The sequence below is a fragment of the Panthera onca genome, chromosome C1, assembly GCF_046562875.1.
Source record: "Panthera onca isolate mPanOnc1 chromosome C1, mPanOnc1 haplotype 2, whole genome shotgun sequence".
Classification (NCBI taxonomy): Eukaryota; Metazoa; Chordata; class Mammalia; order Carnivora; family Felidae; genus Panthera; species Panthera onca.
This window is the reverse complement of record NC_138346.1, coordinates 101,519,890-101,539,412: the sequence shown is the minus strand read 5'-3', so window position 1 is coordinate 101,539,412 and position 19,523 is coordinate 101,519,890. Positions and strand designations below refer to the sequence as shown.

The following is a 19,523-nucleotide window of genomic DNA, read 5'->3' as shown; positions in this document are numbered from 1 at the left end:
GGATTTTTTTTTTTTTTTTTTTTTTTTTTTAGGAGAAGGATGGTTTTGCTTTCTTTTTAGCTTTCCTGATGAGGAGAGGGTGAGTTCGTGAGAGGTGGGGAAGTGGGTACGTAGGACATTCTGATGGTTTAGTTAGCTCAGTTTTCTCTTGAGAATGGTAAAGACAGCATTCAGAAAATTTAAACAATAACTTGCCCAAAGTCCACTGTTAACTACTATTAAGAACTATTAAGAGCCTCACACTGGGACTTGAACTCAGGTTTTGTTGGGACTCCAAAAGCGTGCCATTGTCATTACCTACAAATACTGTTTGAACCTCCAGGGGAAGTTTGGCTCCTGGTTTTAGAAAGACAAGCCCAGTCTTTGTTGTTTGGTCTGACACTGAACAAAGAGAGTGCTTACTAAAACTGATGGGGCAAACTGGAAAAAACTTAAAGCCCCAGCAAGTGTGCATTTCATGCCCCCTCCTTGGAAAGGCCCTCCCCTCCTTTCTGGCTATCAGACTTTTTCCTCGGGGGTTCTGTCAGTACCATCCCCTGCATGGAGGTCTGGCCCATTAAATGAGGATTACGTTAACAATATAAATGTGAAGAGCTTTGGATAGTTTGTCCTGTGTGGGAAACAGTAAATGTCAGTTGTTAGGCTCTGCCCTCATCATCCTCATCACCATAATCATCGTTAACAGCAGCAGTTTTCAGTTCTCAGATGCCCTTAAATATGACCCGTAGATCCAAACGCGGCTCTCCTTTCAGCTTTCCTTGTTCCTGTGTGCTCTGTACCCCACCACGAGCCCTCCCCCAAGCCTGAGAAGTCTTGCACACTCTCCCTTCCCTTCCCCAGTCAGGCAAGGCCGGGCCTTCACTGGTCCCGGGACTCAGTCACCTCTATCCTGTCTCTCCCTTGAGTATCAACATCGTGGCACCCCTTAATTGCTCATCCCCACCTGGGAATCCGAACCCCCATCTCTTGTCAGTGCCTCTAGTTTCCTCATTATCTCACCTTTTGAAAAGAGGGAAAGTATTTTGACTCCTGGAGTTAGAAGTTCTGAAACTCTTTGGGGTTGAAGATTACTCATTAGCTTGGGCCCACAGTGGCTTGGAGGTCAACATTCCAGCTGCTTCCACCTTTTTTTAACTCTCAGTCACTAAAATGAAGTTGAACTTTGAGCCTGGCCACCCATGCTGAAGGCCTTAAGCATGGTGTGTGCCTGCTAAAAACATGTTTGGATAGGTTTGTTTAAATGTTATGGTTTTGGAAAAACAAGACTCGTGGTTTTGATTTTACACTTAAAATTGTAAGTCTATAATACTTCAATTTTATTATAGGCCCAATCAGCTTTTAGGAGCTAAATTAAAACACCTAACCATGCTTTAAAACTGCCACTGTGGGGAAATGCATTTTATGTGCGGTATATTTGACTTTGTTTAAAAAAAAACAAAATTCAGCCGAGTACATTTGAAGATCTAATTGGCTTTATTAAGTGACTCATGAATCCGGCAGCCTCCCATCTAGCAAGTAGAGATGAGCTTCCAAGAGCTGTACAAAATGGAAGGTTTTTATAGGAAGGAAGGTAAGGCAAGAAGTTATTAGCAATCCTTAGAAAGAAAGGATTGTTTCAGGCAAGGTCACCTTCCTTTAGGGGGAAAGGAGGGAATCTTATTAAGTGGATTACCTCATCTTCTTCTGGAAGATGGGGAGAGTCCATACGACAGATTAACTCTTTGGTGCTGACCAGAAGATTCCAGACTGATTGGGTTAAAATTCCACTCCTAGAGAGGTTGAAGCTGCAGTTAAGTCTTGGTTTGTTCACAGGGGTGAGGGATTCCACCTTGGGCCCATGGCTCTCTTTTTAACAACTTGCAAGTGGAATTTGGAAGCACTACCACTAGAATACTGGTGTTGGCTTATTCCACACTATTTGAGGCCTAATTTTAGTTGCTTTGAATTATTCTGTACTTAGTAAAGGAAATATGGCATGTCTCTCCCAACCTGTTTGGATCCTCTGTGATGGTAAGGCCTGTGACCGCTCGTAGTTAAGCAAATACCTGTGAAATGAACAAAGAACAGGGCCCACAGCCCTTAGTATTTAGAGCTTTTTTATGCCCTTGTTTTATTTCACATAGTTTGGTACCTGTCTTAATTTGCCCTGGGGCAGTTGTTTTTGAAGGTTAGCTTGTTTTCTAAAACTGTGATGTCCAGTATGGTAGCTATTAGCCATATGTGGCTATTGTGCACTTGAAATATGACTAATGTGATTCAAGAACAGAATTTTAATTTTAATTAAGTAGCACTGAAAGACTCATGCTTGATTTAGTTATTGGAAAAAGTTGAAGTTTGTTTGGAATAACCTGAATGTGTGAACCTACTTATTTAAAGTTATATATTTAGCTCTCATCATATTTTTTTCGGACTATGCTGTTCTAGAAGGTGTACATCCTTGATGTTAAAGATCAAGTGTAAGGTGTAGGGTGTGAGGAAGTAAAGTGGGTGAAAAGAGACCAGAGCTGTGTTGGTGCTGACAGTGTAAGACATCAGCAGGGCTGGTTGGTCAGAGCTAACAGAGGGAAAGGCAGAAACAAATTGAAGCATGTGGCAGCACAGATCAGACTGACACTTGTGAGGCAAGGGCAGGGCAGACAGGGTGAGAGGAGAGGGAGGTGGGAGGAGAGAGCAGCATACCTATGAAAGATAAAAGAGAAGTAAATGCTTTGTAGAAATAAGTTGAAGCATCCCGTTGTTCTTTTTGAGGGGTGATAGGCCAGAAAGGGATACCATGTTCTCTTGGTGAAGCTCAAGCAACATGGAAGTCTCCCAGAAACCTCTCAACCAGTGAACATAATGAGACAGGAATTAATAGGCATCTGGGGACAGCTCTTTGTCATGGAAGCAGTGTCACCATGTCACACGGAGAAGGAGGGCTTTAGAAAAGGGCTTTAGAAAAATCAGCCAGACTCTTCATTCAGCATGCATTTCTTGAGTACCTACTGTGTGCCAGGAGCTGTCCTAGGTGCTGAGGATACAAAAGCTGATGGAGCTGTCTGTGAACATTCATAGCAGCACTGTTCACGAAAAAGTGGAAACAACCCAATTGTCCATCAGCCGAGGAATAGATAAGCAAAGTGTGGTTTATCCATATAAAGGGATATTACCTAGTCATAAAAAGCAGTGAAGTACTGATTCATACTGTAGTATGGATGGACTTTCAAAACATACTAAGTGAAGAAGCCAGTCACAAAAGGCCGCATAAGATTCCTGTAAGATTTTATAGGATATGTCCAGAATAGGCAAATCCGTAGAGATGGAAAATCGGTAAGTGGTAGCCAGGGGCTGGAGAGGGAAATTGGGACTAACTGCTAATAGATACAGAGTTTCTTTTTGAAGTGATGGGACTGTTCTGGAATTTGATAGTGGTGATGGTTGTACAAAGAGTGAATCTACTGAAAATCACTGAAGTATATAGTATCAAATGATAAATTTTATGTTATACAAGTCATATCTCAATTTAAAAAATTATTTTAAAAAAATGAGTGAAGCACTCTGTTGAAGGAGTTCAACAGAGTTATAGGATTAGACATAATTATCGCACACTGTGAGATGAGCACGGTGATGGTGTAAACACAGAAGTGCATACCTGTGGGGCCTAACCTAGGCTTTTGGGTGGTCAGAAAGGCCTTCCCACAGCCTCTGTCTTTATGAAGGAGTAGAAGGAGCCTAGAAATCCAGTCTCCCACATTTAGTTGTTTACTGCTTCATTTGGAAAATCCATAGTTTTCAGGGGCCTTAGATGAAGGCTGTCTGCCTAAGCATGTCTTCTGCCCCAAGGGTCTGCATGAACTAAAGGCCTGGAAAACGAAGGAACACCCATGGTGCAGGATTACTTCTAGGAGAGGGAAACTTTGGTGAGACCCTCTGTTGGCCGGGGTTCACTGGGTGAGAACCTAAACCCTCTGGCCAGTTTCAACAGAAGAGGTTGACTACACGGATCCTTGGGAAGGTTTGAAAGGTGGGACCTAGGCCAAGCCAGGGTCACTCCCCAAGTAGCACATCAGAACTGGGCCTCCAAGGATGCTGCTTCTTGCCTCCACCACCAGGAAGCTAGCTAGTGGCCTGTGGAGTTAGGAAGCCGATACGACAGCTGCTGACAGAGAGACCACAACACTTCCGCCAAAATCAGAACACCACTGTGACAGCTGCTGGCCCCCAACCAGGGTATCGGTGTGACCCACAGTCATACAACACACCCTTCATACCCTCCCTCTCTCCTCACGTAGCTGCTGCACATTCAGATCTCCAGTAAGGGCACCTGACAGGTGGAGCCTACATAGCACTCCAGGCCCTAGGTGCACAGGAGTGTAGAAAATAGAGTTGTTTTCCAGCCTCTGCAGTACAGGAGTGTGCGATAGATATCGTGAAACCAATTCACAGGATTTGCCATAAGGTCAAAGTGTGTGGATACTCAGAATTTAGCCTCAGTCTGCTGCACTTTGGGCCTACAGAGTTATGCCTAATGAGTGGGAACACTGTGCCCGGCCTGGACTCTTTCTTTGGTCTCTCCAGTTACATGACAACCTACTGCAAGACCAGGTGATACTTTGGCTTCTTGATTTCTGCATTTTCTTCCACTTATCTTTAGTTTATTTGTTCTACATTAGACATACTAAATGTAAAAGTGGCTCCCATGCCCTCTGGGAAGTGGATGCACACGTGCATACAGGCAGTTGGACATGATTGTCTCTAGGAGGTGGAGGAACGTGTACAGGTGTGGGATGGATTGGCCCAGGCAGAGTGTCCACGCGTGGGGGATGCTTTGGGGAGGAGGTAGCTCCAGAGCTGAGGTGCGGGGTGTGAATAGGAAAGGAGGAGAACAGCCCAGGATGTGCAGAGCTCTGTGTCAGGCAGTGGATGCCCAGGAGGGAAGAGGCCTGCCATTGACTCATGCGGATGAGGCCACTGGAAGCCAGATAGGAGGTGGGAGGAAGAGCGGGAACACAGTGAGGCTGGAGGCCAGCGTACCGACCCAGTGACCAACACGTGGCATCAGCATGGTGTCAGTAAAGGTAGAGCAGGAGTCTTTGATTGGTTTCTCTTAAATGGCTACGTGTAACTTTATTTCCTTTTAAACTATTCGGAAGGTAAGTGAGGTAGGGTGTTTTGCATAATGCTTTTTGTCTTAGGTTGAATGGATTTTGCAGTGTTGCTTAACAGAAAAAAAAAAAAAAAAAGAGCCTAAAAATAAACTAATTTAAACTAAATTGCATTTTTGAGTTTCTTTGAATTTAAGGTTGCCTGAAGTGAATGCATAACACTGTTGACATCCTGCTTGGACTATGTTTGAGAATGAAAAATGGGCTGGACCCCAGATTCTGAATATAGCCATTAGAGAGCATGCTTAGCCCAAGCAAACACACTCATGTTTGTTTGTACAGAAAGTTTTAAGGCTTTTAGTTTAAACCGTGGATCTGAAATGCAGCCCCTGGTTCAAAGAGTAATGGTTGCACTTTAAGAGAATACTATACTCTGCACCCTCTGAGAGTTGCCATTGGTAGTATTCACATGACAAACAGAATGGCTGGCCCTTTGTTCAAGAACAGTGGAACTTGTTTCTGGTTCAGGCACTTAAAACATTTTCTCCAGTTATTATATGGCCTAAATTTTCTTTGGTACTTTGCGTATAAAACTCCAACCAAAATGCATTTGACCAAATTTGTGTGACTTTTGAATAGTAATTGAACTCCCCTTTTTTGTGGCCTGCAGGAGATATGGATTTAGCCGCCAGAGCAAAACAGAGAAGGTAAGACAAGCATAGATAATGGGAGAGAACATTGGAGAGATGGAAGTGCCCCCCCCCCACCCCGCCTTTGTCTGTCTGACACTGACAGGCTGCCCGCCTAGCAAGAGTGGGATGTCCGTGCTCTGGTCGCTGGGCAGCCTGGTGCACGAGGGATGTACCAGCTGCCTTTGGCCACCGCACCTCCCTTGTATCTGCAGCCAGCCACCTTGGCAAGTCGGGGAACTTGAGGGAGCAGCCTCATCGCAGGGCTCAAAGTGAGAGGTGATTGGAAGTCATGGCCCCAAGGGCAATTCCGTGCCCTCTGATAACTCCAAAAGTGTGACAATGAAGTCCATTCCCAGGGCCCTGAGCACTCCCCATCTGATGAGAGAGACCCTAGACAGATGTGAACAGGATGCTCGCAGTGAGCTAGAACACAGCCACATATTACAGGCCTGCCCTAAGACAACCTAGTACCTAGCGTGGAGAAATCAGGTAAGTCAAGAGGGGATTTCTAACTTCACAAAGCAGTCTCAAAACTTTCTCTTAATTCATGTATTTCCTGATGATCTTCAGTTGTTGGCTGCAGGGCTGTCCTGTCAATCTTACAGTGCCAAACCTTTACTGTGTTTCAGGCCCTTTGTTCAGGGCTCTGTGTGTATTTGTTTCACTTACTTCCCTGAACATCTCTATGAGGAAGATGCTTGCTACCTTTTTTCAGAAAAGCTGAGGTCAGAAAGCTGAGGCCCAGAGAGGCTCCCTGATTTGTCCAAGATCACGCAAGCTCCTAATTTGCCACGATAAGAATCTGAACCCAGGTCTGTGTGACATCAAAGTCTCTGCCCTTAATCACTCTTTTAAATAAAGCACTAACTAATGTTGTCAGTGGCCTCTTAAAAAGCAGAGTCCTGTAGTTCAAGATCTATTGATACCATTTTTTTTCCTCATTCCCCATCAGACACTCAGATATTCTTGCATGGGACACTTACTCCCTCAGCTCTGTTCTCCTGCCACCCCTGCCTCTGTCCAGAACCCCATCCCTCAGTCCTTCCAGGAAGCCTTCCCTGGCTCCCAGCCTCCCTCTGCTTTATGTAGGAATTGTCTCAGTCAGCAGGGGGCCTGAATAGTGACCAGGAGCATGTGTTCTGAAGCCAAACTGGCTGGTTTCAAATCCCTTCACTGTGTGACTTTGGACAATGTACTTAATTGTCGTGCCTTAGTTCACAGCGTCTACAAAATAAGGGCAGTAATCGTATTGCCTCACAGCATTGTTGTGAAGGCTGAAATGTAAAGGATATAAAATCACCCATCACAGAGATATCTAATAAGCAACGGCTATTTTATCTGTAGCAGTAGTTCATTAGTAATCAGTCATGGACTGATTATGATGCCTTTTTTGTTTGTTTTCTCATTATTTATTTTTTTCCACATTTGTGTTTTTATTCAACTCAACAGTCATTTCCGCCGATGCTAGGTGTTTTCTGGAGTTGAGTAATGTCAGGTAGTGTCTGATATAGAGTAAGAATTTGATGTGTACATTCGATATGATATGTAATTTAGTCTGAAAAAATTGTCTATGCGTATGGGTATTGGATATATTAATTATGATTGGAAAAATCATGCAATGCCCATTAAATAGTATTCACTTTGGGCTTGTCTTGTCCCCTAGAGATACAGGTTTCTTCCAGTATCATAAAGCAGAGCATACATATGAAGCCTTTTATAAGCTAAAATGGAGTAAAGCTAAGAAGCAGTTGCCATTCATTTATATGAAAAAAAATTTGAGTGAGTGTTCCTACACCTAAAAAAAATAACCTCTCGTAGGCTTCTCTGATACTGTGGAACATACCTCGCTAACAGGTACACAAAATAAATTGAGATGAAGCACAGATGCTCAGATACAGTTCTGAGCTCTGGCAGCTTGATGCTGAGATGCCGAGAGTCAGTCCCAGGGCGGGAGCTTGGTGGGCCGCACTCACTGCCCAGGGCACGCACTGCCTCCATAATGAATGGCTCACTGCTAAACCAGCCCTGAAAACTGGTTTCACTTCCACCTTTTTTTGTAAAAGTGAAAATCCTTTTCAGATTTCTTTTGGTTAGCAACAACAGGTACTCACGTAGGTCTTCTGTGAAAGCAAAGTGGCCTAATGTGAGCTTTGAAAAGCAGGGGATACATGTGTAGATATACCTGTATAGGAGCTCACGGTGCTCCCTGGGATCAATTATGGGCATGTCGTAGAAAAGCATCCTAGCACTGGGATGGTCTGAGAAGGGTCTCTGAGACCAGTTCTCTTTTTCCACCCTAGAAGACCCCGATATCCAGAGAAGGTAAGCCTGAGGTCACCCAGCTGATGGGTGGCAGAGGTGGTATTAAAACAGGGCACTCTAGACTTCCAGCCCATGTTTGAGGAACAGCATCTAATCCGGGTGTCTTGAGTGTGGTACATTTAGAGCCTGAGGCTGGGTCCGGAGCATGAAGCTTAATCACCAAGCAAAGCAGTTTAGATCTTTATCCTTTGCACAAGAGGTTTTTAAACTTCGTTGACTGCTTCTTGGCGGTAAGAATCCTGTTTTTCATTGTGATTTCAGTACCCACGCGCAGACACCTCAAAAACAAAAGCTTCCCTTTTGTTAACAAAAGTTAACCCTTTACTACATGTAAAACACTCTGATATGTCCTGTTCTATCATTTTTGTTCAACTTATATAGATGCTGGTCATACCTGCTAAATTACTTTCATATCCCACTGATGGGTCTCAACTGGCAGTTTGAAGAAAGCACTCTGTTCAGCAGTGATTTACTCTCGAAGGCATTAAAGTAGGGGAGAGACCCTGTCAAAGTATAAGGCTGGCAAGTGTGTACGACCTGATAGGAATTTAATCAGCAAGCAGTTCAGAAATGGATATAGGCATTGGCCAAGGCCTGGAGCTCAGCCTGCTCGGTCTGTATTTGAAATGGAAGCTCAGGTCTGTGGATTTTCCACTTGTCAGGGACTGCTACACCTTTCCAGATGCGTGTGCTTTCTTTCCCAGACTCGTGCCTTGCATTGTTGTCCTTTCTCTGCTGAGTCTTCATCTCGAGTGCTCAGCTACTTTTGCATCTTCCCTTCCAGACCGAGGACAAGAAAACGACACTCCCTGCGGGGCTCTCGACTGCAGAAAGAGCCGATGCTCAGGAAGAAGATGAGCTTCAAGCTGCTGAAGAGGTGTGCGGCCCACATGAGTCCCCTGAGGCTTCTGTTTAAATCATCTGGGGAGAAATTTCCCTTTCATCCCCAGCTTTGCAAAATGGCCAGCTGCCTCCCTCAGTCACCTGCTGTTAGCTGGCCTGTCACACCCTTTCCAGTTTCCTTTTCTCACCCCCCTCCTCTCCTGCCCCTGCCCCTGCCCCTGCCCCTGCCCCTGCCCCATGAGGCTCACTATAACAGATCACGTAAAACAAGCCTTGGATTGTGGCGCAGAGATCTGTTTAGACGTGTTGTGGAAGTCTTATGCAGTCGGGTCCACTCACTGCTACTTCTCCCCACTCCTCTTTCAGCAGCGAATTCAGTCACTGATGACCAAGATGACCGCCATGGCGAATGAAGAGGTGAGGGGAGACTGTGTGGGGAGGGCACAGTGTGGAGGTGGGGACTTGAAACTGCCCTGCACTGTTCTGTGGGACCTCCTTATAGAGGGACCACCTTTAAGAGAACCCTGTGTTTTCAGCACTCAGTGCTTCCTGTTTCCTTGAGATCTTTCTTTTAGGAAACTTTTTACCAATGCGTAGTGTTGCTGTCCATGGGAACCTCTGTGGGGCTTGAAGGACCCTTGTGAGAGTGGAATGTCCCTGCTGAGACAGCATCCCAAGGGCTTCTGTAGAAGAGCCATGGTTCAGCCCTGCCTCTCCATAACCAACCATTCCAGAAGAGCCCTTACTTTCTGTTTCCTTCCCACACCATCTAGGTAGAAAATAGAATACTGCATTTATAGTTGGTCTGCCCAGACCTCAAGGCCTGTCCAAAAGGTTTAACCAAGGGCTTTGAAAGGATCCTTCCTTTTTAGGCCAGGGAAGGCCTATGGCAGTAAAGAGATATTTGGGGAGTTCCGAGATTCCTCTATCTCTCCCATTTGTACTTCTTTTTTCCCTGAGTCCTAAGCCCTCCAAGTTCCCTGTAGGCTCTGTCAGTGACCCATAGGAAGAGACCTTGAGATGGGGTGTGTGAGGTAAGGAATGATTTTCCAGAGGTACCCGGGGACCAGGGAGAATCTGTCACAGTTGAATGACTCAGGAGGTAGAGAGAGGGCTTAACATTTGTCCCGAGGATTGTTTTCTCCCTTCCTTGTTGATGAATGCCTAGACAAAAGCCAGAGTACTTTTCCCCCAGGGAATATTATCTGTTTTGGTATACTACTCAGAGCATTTTCCAGTTCTGTGAAAGACAAGGCATGGCCTTACGCACCCCCCATCCCTGTGATTGCAGAGCCGTCTCACCGCGAGCTCCGTGGGCCAGATCGTGGGACTCTGCTCCGCAGAGATCAAGCAGATTGTGTCTGAGTACGCGGAGAAGGTATGTGGGGGCCTGGCTGGCATCTTTGCCTCAGGTGATGCCTCAAGGATTTGTTCTCTGCCCCTACACCCTTTTGCAGCATTGATGGAGTCAAGTTGTAATTCATCAGCAACATTTGTCAAAAACATGCATGCCACGCAAAGCCAACAGCATCTGCCCGTTAGCTCAGTAAATTTTCCTCTGCAGTGCCTATTTTTCTATACGTATAAAGAGAAAACCTGTCTCTCAGAGCGATTATCGCATCTGATAAATCGATGCCGGAGGTATAGCACAGGCATTTCTCCTCTACCAGGCTTCTTATAACTTGGGCCCAGTTTGGTGATTGGGTCGAGGAATAAGCTTTGCCGCTTAGGAGACAAACCCCATAACTCAACCAAGCCCAAGGCAAAATTTTTTGTTCCACTTTATTAAAAGTGTATAGAATGAACTAAAGCCTGAAAGTCATATTTCAGTGTTAGATTTTTTTCCCTCTCCTAAGAATGGGCAGCAGGACCTTGACTATTTCAGGGAGACAGTGATTAATCATTTTGCACATAACTGATTCTGGTCTGGCGGAGATGTAGTATCGGTAAAATCAGATTTACAGGGCATTGTTTCACATCCTTCCTTCCCCAGCCGTACTCCGTCTATCCCCCTAAACCGTTGATGTCTGTTGAAGCATCCAGCTTTGCTTTCCCTGTCTCAGGAGCCTTGACGACAAATTAGTTCTGCTCTGACCCGCCGTGCAATATTCTCAAGTGATTGTGCACAGATGATGTAGTTGGGGAAGGGATGTCTCCTGAAACTGGGAGTTATGACCTACTGTAAACATAGCAGGTGGCCACCTCCCACCAAGTGAGGGGTCTTCTGAGCAGGACAGCCAATACAATGGCTTAGAATGTCTGGGGGTGGGATTCTCCTGTTTCCCCCACCCCCCCAAGTCAGTGCTTCTTTGCATGGGTTTTTAATGCAACTTTCATAGAAAGACTTTGTTGTAGATGTTGTTTGCTTTATTTGTTTGCTCTTGTTTTGTCAATATCCCCCCACCAGAGACCACCAGGAACACAACTGTCACTGAACAGTTAGGTTTATTGCTGGTGGTAGTGAGGGAGACTGCTCACCAGTGGGGAACCAACTGGCATCTCAGTAAGGAGGCATTAGGAAAAACTTACTATGGAATTCGGGCTCACTTTAGCTGATTTGAGGAAGGACCAAGAAAGTAGGACTTTGCTCTGTGTTGGATGTTTTAAGGAAGGGCAGTTCTATAAAGGAGTGTCTAAATAAATTGTATCAGTAAGATGGGAGGGATGAAAAAAATTCTAGAAAGGTGGGAACGAATCAAGTTTAAAGCTGTATTCTCCTGTTAGCTGGTATAGGGGGATGTTTGGTCATGTTTGTGGTTTGAACAGTGATCAGGTTTTGTCCATGCTCAGATGTGATTACAGAGTGGTCGTGTTTTTACCTGTATCTGTAAGACCTTGTGTGATGTTGACACTCTTTGGAATTGTGTATGTTTAACACGAAGACCTAGTATGCACAGGCCGGCTCCCACAAATCAGGCTTTGCTGAGAGTGCCAGCTGGGCTCACAGATGCCAGAGGCTGCTTTTCTCTTCCTCTGTGTGTATATTCAGTTATCTATCCCAGCATAGCAGTATTACTACAAAGGTTGTAGCTTAAAACAACACACATTCATTATCTCACAGTCACTGTGGGCTAGCAGTTGGGCACAGCTTAGCAGGGTTCTTTGTTTCAGACTCTCACAAGATTGCAGTGAAGGTGCTTCCCAGGGCTGCTGTCTCATCCAAAGCTCAACTGGGGCAGGATCTGCTTCTCAGCTCATGTGGTTGTTGGCAACATTCAGTTTCTTGCCACCTGTTGGCTGAGGTCCACAGCTCGTGCTGGCTGTCAGCTGGAGACTTCCCTCCATTCCTTGCCACGTGGTCTTCCCCAACATTGCCCCTTGTTTCATCAAAGCCAGCGAGGGGCAGCAGCTCCTCATGGGATAAACAGTACAGCTTTATGTAGCATAGCTATCTATATGCACTCACATACATCCCATCACCTTTGCTGTGTTCTCTTGGTTAGAAGCAAGTCACAGGTCCCACCCCGACTCAAGGGAGGAGATGACACAAAGGCCTGAACACCAGGAGGCAGACACCATGGGGCTGCTGTCAGGTTGTCCACCGCAGTATGTTTGTTCTTCACTGTAATCTTACTGCCATAAATTGGGCTGACACCAGGCACTGGCAATTTATCTAAAATCCATAGCCTTCCCTTCCCTTCCCTTCAGGGTTTCAGTAATGAACCCCTCGGAAGTAGAGACAGGGTTGAGGGATGCCCAAAAGGGAAGCCATCAAGAGGTACTTGAAAGAAACCCAAATTAGGCTGTGAACAGGATGGATTTTTGCTTAGTGAGGAAAGGGGACAAGATAGTTTGGGGAGGAAGGAAGAGTGAAAATGATTTTGTGACCAGGGGATGAGTCGAACAGCCTGCCTGGGACAAGTTGGAAAGTTGACAGGCATTGGGATATAAAAATGTAGTAAAACACATGTGCAGGCTTCTCTTTGTAAGGTTCACAAATTCTTATAACAGTGTAACGTGATAAATAACCCATGTGTTTCAAAGCAATTCCCTGAGGTATGTAACTCGATTTAATATGGTTCCTGTAGAGCAGCAGGGAAGAGGAATGTAAAAAAGCTCCCAGATATATAATTCATGAGTTCACATAGGCTCTTGGCCAAGGAGCACCATCCCCCTCTTTATCCAAAGGGTAACACTCTTCTCAGAAGGTGCTAGATGAGACACCAGTGTTCTTTTTGGTGTGGATGTCTAATCTGTTCCCTGCATCTTAGCATTCACTTTTATAAGGAAGGAGAGTCTGTGACTGTGATTTGCAGGCAACTAAGAAGCCTGACTATCCAAAAACCACTCCCATTCCACTGTCCCCCACTAACCTGAGCCAGAAGAAAGGGAAGGAAGCTGAGCCAGGCAAGGCTGGGCCAGGGGAGGTGCCTGGTCCCTGAAAGGGTGGGAAGGGACTCTCCCTAATGCCACATACCTACCAACCTATATACCGTTTCAACCACTTTAATACTTGACAGCCAGCTAAATCATTCCTTGGTCAGCATCTCCCTGAGCCAGAATCTTAGCACATTTTATAAATCTAGATGCACAGATCTGTCTTGGGGAATCAGAAGAATCTTTCCTGAGTGTGCCAGGTACCTTGCATACCATTATCTCATTTAATTCGCAGCAGTATGCAGCCTTCTTGCCTGTAATCGTCTGCCTTCCTTCATCATTACACTCACTCACATGCAGCCGAAACTACCTGTTTATGTGTATGTGGACCACCTTTTACTCTCTCTGTAACTTTGGGGCCTTGCCAAGAGCCTGGCAGTGTTGGTGCTCAATACATAAACATGTGATATATCCATTTTGCAGATGAAGATACTAAAGATCAGAGGTCTTAAGTAACTTGTCCAGTATCTTGCAGCTGGTAAGTTCCAGATTTGCATACAGGACCATCTGACTTTGAAACCTGTCTCCTTGGCAAGGTGACGTGTTCATACGGGAAAGCGGGGAAGGCCTCCTTTGCCATCATCCTTAGTGTCTGCCTTCCAGGCTTTGCAATGACAGCCTCTTTAGCATCTTTCCTCATCCAACTGCCTACCTTGAGCTAAGTAGAGAGAAGAGGCCAGATCATGTTGGGAACTAGCCACAGAAATAGGTAAAATGAAAATGGTGTGTATGTGTGCATTGTTTTTCATGTCATTGGAAAATAACATCCTAGCCAGAAGACTGTCAACTTCTCGATGAATTTTGGACCACCGAAGGACTTATTTGTGGAAGGATTTGTTTTTCCTTAATAGGTTTTGGAAATTTTCCTTTCCAACAATTAAGAAGTTCTGACACCAGGACACCTGGGTGGCTCAGTCGGTTAAGCGTCCGACTATTGGTTTCGACTCAGGTCATGATCTCACGGTTTGTGAGTTTGAGCCCCACATCACTGTCAGCACAGAGCCTGCTTGGGATATTCTCTCTCTCTCTCTCTCTCTCTCTCTCTGCCCCTCCCCTGCTCGTTTTCTCTGTCTCCCTCTCAAAAATAAATAAATAAACTTTAAAAAAAAAAAAGAAGTTCTGGCACCATTGCTTCTGACTTGTTGATTATGAGGACCATTCTCTATCTTGCACTTAATCCAAAGCCTAGACTGTCTTGAAATGATATCTTTCAGGAGCACTTGTGGGGAGCTCAGGTAATTAGAGCTGGGTGTGGCCAAAAAGAGGTAATGGCCAGAGTATGGTCAGGGATGCACGTATAAAAACAGAAAGGAAAGAAAGTCTCTAGAGAATGCAGACAATCACATTTGATTAGATTTTGTCCCTTTCTACCGTGATAATTTTTATAAACAGTTTGTTTTTTAATTTTAATTTTTTTTTGGAGGCTTGTGCTCATTGGTTTATTTTTTATTATTATTTTTTTACTGGTACATTGAGCTATGTATTTTTTATAAATAGAATTTATTGTCAAATTGGCCGACATACAATACCCAGTACTCATCCCAAAAAGTGCCCTCCTCAATGCCCATCACCCATTTTCCCCTCTCCCCGACCCCTTCATCTGCCCTTAGTTTGTTCTCTGTATTTAGGAGTCTCTTGTGGTTTGCCTCCCTCCCTCTCTGTTTGTTTGTAACTATTTTTTCCCCTTCCCTTCCCCCATGGTCTTCTGTTCAGTTTCTCAAGATCCACATATGATTTGAAGACATACGATATCTGTCCTTCTCTGACTGACTTATCTCACTCAGCATAATACCTTCCAGTTCTATCCACGTTGCTGCAAATGGCAGGATTTCATTCTTTCTCATTGCCAAGTAGTATTCCATTGAATATATAAACCACATCTTCTTTATCCATTCATCAGCTGATGGACATTTAGGCTCTTTCCATAATTTGGCTATTGTTGAAAGTGCTGCTATAAACATTGGGGTACGTATGCCCCTATGAATCAGCACTCCTATATCCCTTGGATAAATTCCTAGTAGTGCTGTTACTGGGTCATAGGGTGGCTCTATTTTAATTTTTTGAGGAACCTCCACACTGTTTTCCAGAGTGGCTGCACCGGTTTGCATTCCCACCAACAGTGCAAGAGGGTTCCCATTTCTCCACATCCTCACCAGCATCTGTTGTTTCCTGATTTGTTCATTTTAGCCACTCTGACCAGTGTGAGGTGGTATCTCAGGGTGGCTTTGATTTGTATTGCCCTGATGAGTGACGTTGAGCCTCTTTTCATGTGTCTGTCGGCCATTTGGGGATGTCTTCTTTGGAAAAGTGTCTATTTGTGTCTTCTGCCCATTTCTTCACTGGATTATTTTTTTTCGGGCGTTGAGTTTGGTAAGTTTTTTGGATACTAGCCCTTTATCTGATATGTCATTTGCAAATATTTTTTCCCATTCCATCAGTTGCCTTTTAGTTTTGTTGATTGTTTCTTTTGCAGTGCAGAAGCTTTTTATCTTGATGACGTCCCAATAGTTCATTTTTGCTTTTAATTCCCTTGCCTTTGGAGACGTGTTGAGTAAGAAATTGCTGCGGCTGAGGTCAGAGAGGTTTTTTTCCTGCTTTCTCTTCTAGGTTTTTGATGGTTTCCTGTCTCACATTTAGGTCTGTCATCCATTTTGAGTTTATTTTTGTGTATGGTGTAAGAAAGTGGTCTAGTTTCATTCTTCTGCATGTTGTAGTCCAGTTATCCCAGCACCATTTGCTAAAGAGACTTTTTTCCATTGGATGTTCTTTCCTGCTCTGTCAAAGATTAGTTGGCCATATGTTGTGGGTCCAGTCTTAGGTTCTCTGTTCTATTCCATTGGTCTATGCGTCTGTTTTTGTGCCAATACCATACTGTCTTGATGATTACAGCTTTGTAGAGGCTAAAGTCTGGGATTGTCATGCTTCCCGCTTTGGTTTTCTTCTTCAATTTTACTTTGGCTCTTCAGGGTCTTTTGTGGTTCCATACAAATTTGAGGATTGTTTGTTCTAGCTTTGAGAAGAATGCCAGTGCAATTTTGATTGGGATTGCAGTGAATGTGTAGATTGCTTTGGGTAGTATTGACATTTTAACAATGTTTATTCTTCCAATCCATGAGCTTGGAATGTTTTTCCTTTTCTTTGTGTCTTCTTCAATTTCCTTCATAAGCTTTCTATAGTTTTCAGCATATAGATCTTTTACATCTTTGGTTAGGTTTATTCCTAGGTATTTTATGGTTCTTGGTGTAATTGTAAATGGGATCAGTTTCTTTATTTCTCTTTCTGTTCTTTCATTATTGGTGTATAAAAATGCAACCTATTTCTGCACATTGATTTTGTACCCTGAGACTTTGCTGAATTCATGTATCAGTTCTAGCAGTCTTTTGGTGGAGTCTTTTGGGTTTTCCATGTAAAGGATCATGTCATCTGCAAGAAGTGAAAGTTTGACTTCTTCTTTGCCAATTTTGATGCCTTTTATTTCATTTTGTTGTCTGCTGATGCTAGGACTTCCAACACTATGTTAAACCACAGAAGTGAGAGTGGACATCCCTGTCGTGTTCCTGACCTTAGGGGGGAAACTCTCAGTTTTTCCCCATTGAGGATGATATTAGCTGTGGGCTTTTCATATATGGCTTTTATGATGTTTATGTATGTTCCTTCTATCCTGACTTTCTTAAGGTTTTTTTTTATTAAGAAAGGATGTTGTATTTTGTCAAATGCTTTTTCTGCATCCATTGACAGGATCATATGGTTCTTATGTACCACGTTGATTGATTTGCAAATATTGAACCAGCCCTGCAGCCAAGGAATGAATCCCACTTGATCATGGTGAATAATTCTTTTTATATGCTGTTGAATTTGATTTGCTAGTATCTTGTTGAGAATTTTTGCATCCATGTTCATCAGGGATATTGGCCTATAGTTCTCCTTTTTTGTGGGGTCTCTGTCTGGTTTAGGAATCAAGGTGACGCTGGCTTCATAGAATGAGTCCAGTAGTTTTCCTTCCATTTCTATTTTTTGGAACAGCTTGAGAAGAATAGATATTAACTCTGCTTTAAATGTCTGGTAGAATTCTCCTGGGAAGCCATCTGGCCCAGGACTCTTATTTGTTGGGAGATTTTTGATAACTGATTCAATTTCTTCACTAGTTGTGGGTCTGTTCAAATTTTCTATTTCTTCCCATTTGAGTTTTGTCTACCATGATAATTTTTATGCCACTTGTGATGCAACAAGCAAAGAAAACTTGTCTCTTAAGTTCTGCCACTCACTAACCTGGACAGTATGCTGTGTGGGAGCCTTTTGTTTGCAAGTGATAGGAACTGTGTCCAGAATGGTATAAACAAAAGGGAGCATTTATCAGCTGTCATAACTGGGAGGTCCATGAATGCAGGGCTCCTAGAGACTCAAACAGCCTTGTCTCATCTTTCTGCCTTTGTTTCACTCTGTCTCTTTCTGCATTGTCACCTGGTGGCTTCACCACAGACTATCAGTCTTCTCACACCCACCACACTTCTGTGTGTAAAGTCCTAAGGATGACCTCTGTTCGACATGGTTCTGGCCTTGATTGGCAGCCGTCTGGAATGAAGAAGAATGGTGATTGTGAATCCCCACAGGAACTGCTATGAACCAGAGGATGCTGGGCACACGCAGTGGCCGGCGCCTCCTAAGCCTTCGCTCCCGGTAGGACCGCAGAGAATTTGTCTAACTAAATTGGATAGGATTGACCCAGAAGAACCCATTGTTAATATGTCATCTGCCTTGTTGAGGTAGCTGCCTTCATGTTGTTATTTCTCTACGCTGGTTTTATATCTTCAGTTAGTGCTATTCCACTTAGTTTTTTAAAACATTTACAAAGAAAAGTGGTATCATTTGGGGGATATTTTAAGTCTTCAGCTTGATTTCTTTTCTGCCGAGAACTGAGAGAATTGAGCCCCTACATGGGATGATCTCTTCTTGCAGCAAACACCTGTTGTGCACGTACTGTGTCCCAGGCAGTGTCAGGTATGGGGGCAAGGACAGAGTTATGAGAAGATGTGGACGCTGCCTTGAGAAGCTCCTAGTTAGCAGTCAACCAACCCATAAAGAGAGAAATTGCAGAAGAATATAGCCTGGTGATCTCAAGTGGATGCCAGTTGTTGCTTGGTTTGTGTTGCCATTTGAAACATCAGTACACGCTCGAAGCAAATTGGTTGTTGGTATAGTTGATACTGAACTTTTTTTTCCTGGTAATAAATAGACAGAATGAGTGACTTTTTAAAACTATACCCAGTTGAGACAAAATGGAAAAGAATAGACTAAGGGGGCTGGGGACTGAGGAAAGATAGCACGCCCCAGGGGCCTTGTCAAGATTAGCAGGTCATGGGGACCTTAGCAACCAGGCGACCCTGACTACTTGTTGAAGAGTCAGGCCTGAGCTAGAACTACCGTGGTTTCTGGTAAGTGTAGATTCAAATGTTTCTAATCCCGTCATCTGGCCCCGCCACAGAGCAGCATTTTTTACCATCTTCTAGCAGCACTGGCATGTAGAGTTAGGGAACAAGTATGGTATAAGGAAAGAGTTGCCTGCCCTCTTGGGAAGCTCCTGCTGTGACCACAGACAGAAAAAAGAGTTTTTTTCTAGGGGTGGATTTTTATACCCCTTCCTTCTGGACTCCATTTCTTCACACAAGGTCACGAATGTTCGACAAATCACATCCTACATCTGTAAACTTCTGGAGGGGCAAGATTTCATCTTTGATCCCTGTATCTCAGTTGCCTAACACATAATAAATGCTCAATTGAGGCTGACAAGTGACTCTGACAAGATTCTGCCGAGACTCGCCCAGGGGCCATTCAGGGTGACTTTCCCTCCTAAGACAGACTCTTCTAAGATGTTGCGTGGATCAGTTCCTTGTAGTTTCCTTCCTAGCGCTGCTGACAGTGCCCTGTGTTGCTTGTCTCTACCTGCCTCCCAGGACTAGGATGTCTGTTGTAAGTGATGGCTGGGCTCATTGAATATCCCCAGTGCCTAACGTAATAGGGTTTTCATGAACGTTTGTGGAAGAAAAAATGGAAGGGAGGGAGAAGAAGGAACAAGAAGAGCTTTCAAAACTCTCTCTTCCTCTGTGGCACAATTTAGACTTGAGGAGTATGTGGAGGATAACCCCTTTATTTGTGGATAAGGCTTTACCTGACTGTGGACTGTGAAGGTCCAGGGGTAAGGTCTATG

General features: G+C 44.2%; 1 protein-coding gene across 2 annotated transcripts in view; it reads left to right on the top strand.

Annotated features, from left to right (window-relative positions):
- CCDC93 (CCC complex scaffolding subunit CCDC93) overlaps positions 1–19,523 on the top strand; it is a 92,357-nt gene that overhangs the window by 32,045 nt on the left and 40,789 nt on the right. For both annotated transcript variants that reach the window (XM_060625760.3, XM_060625758.2), the window contains 4 exons: positions 5,755–5,791; positions 8,883–8,975; positions 9,308–9,358; positions 10,233–10,319. In XM_060625760.3, coding sequence (XP_060481743.1) covers positions 5,755–5,791; positions 8,883–8,975; positions 9,308–9,358; positions 10,233–10,319 — 268 coding nt within the window. The remainder of the gene's footprint in view (positions 1–5,754; positions 5,792–8,882; positions 8,976–9,307; positions 9,359–10,232; positions 10,320–19,523) is intronic.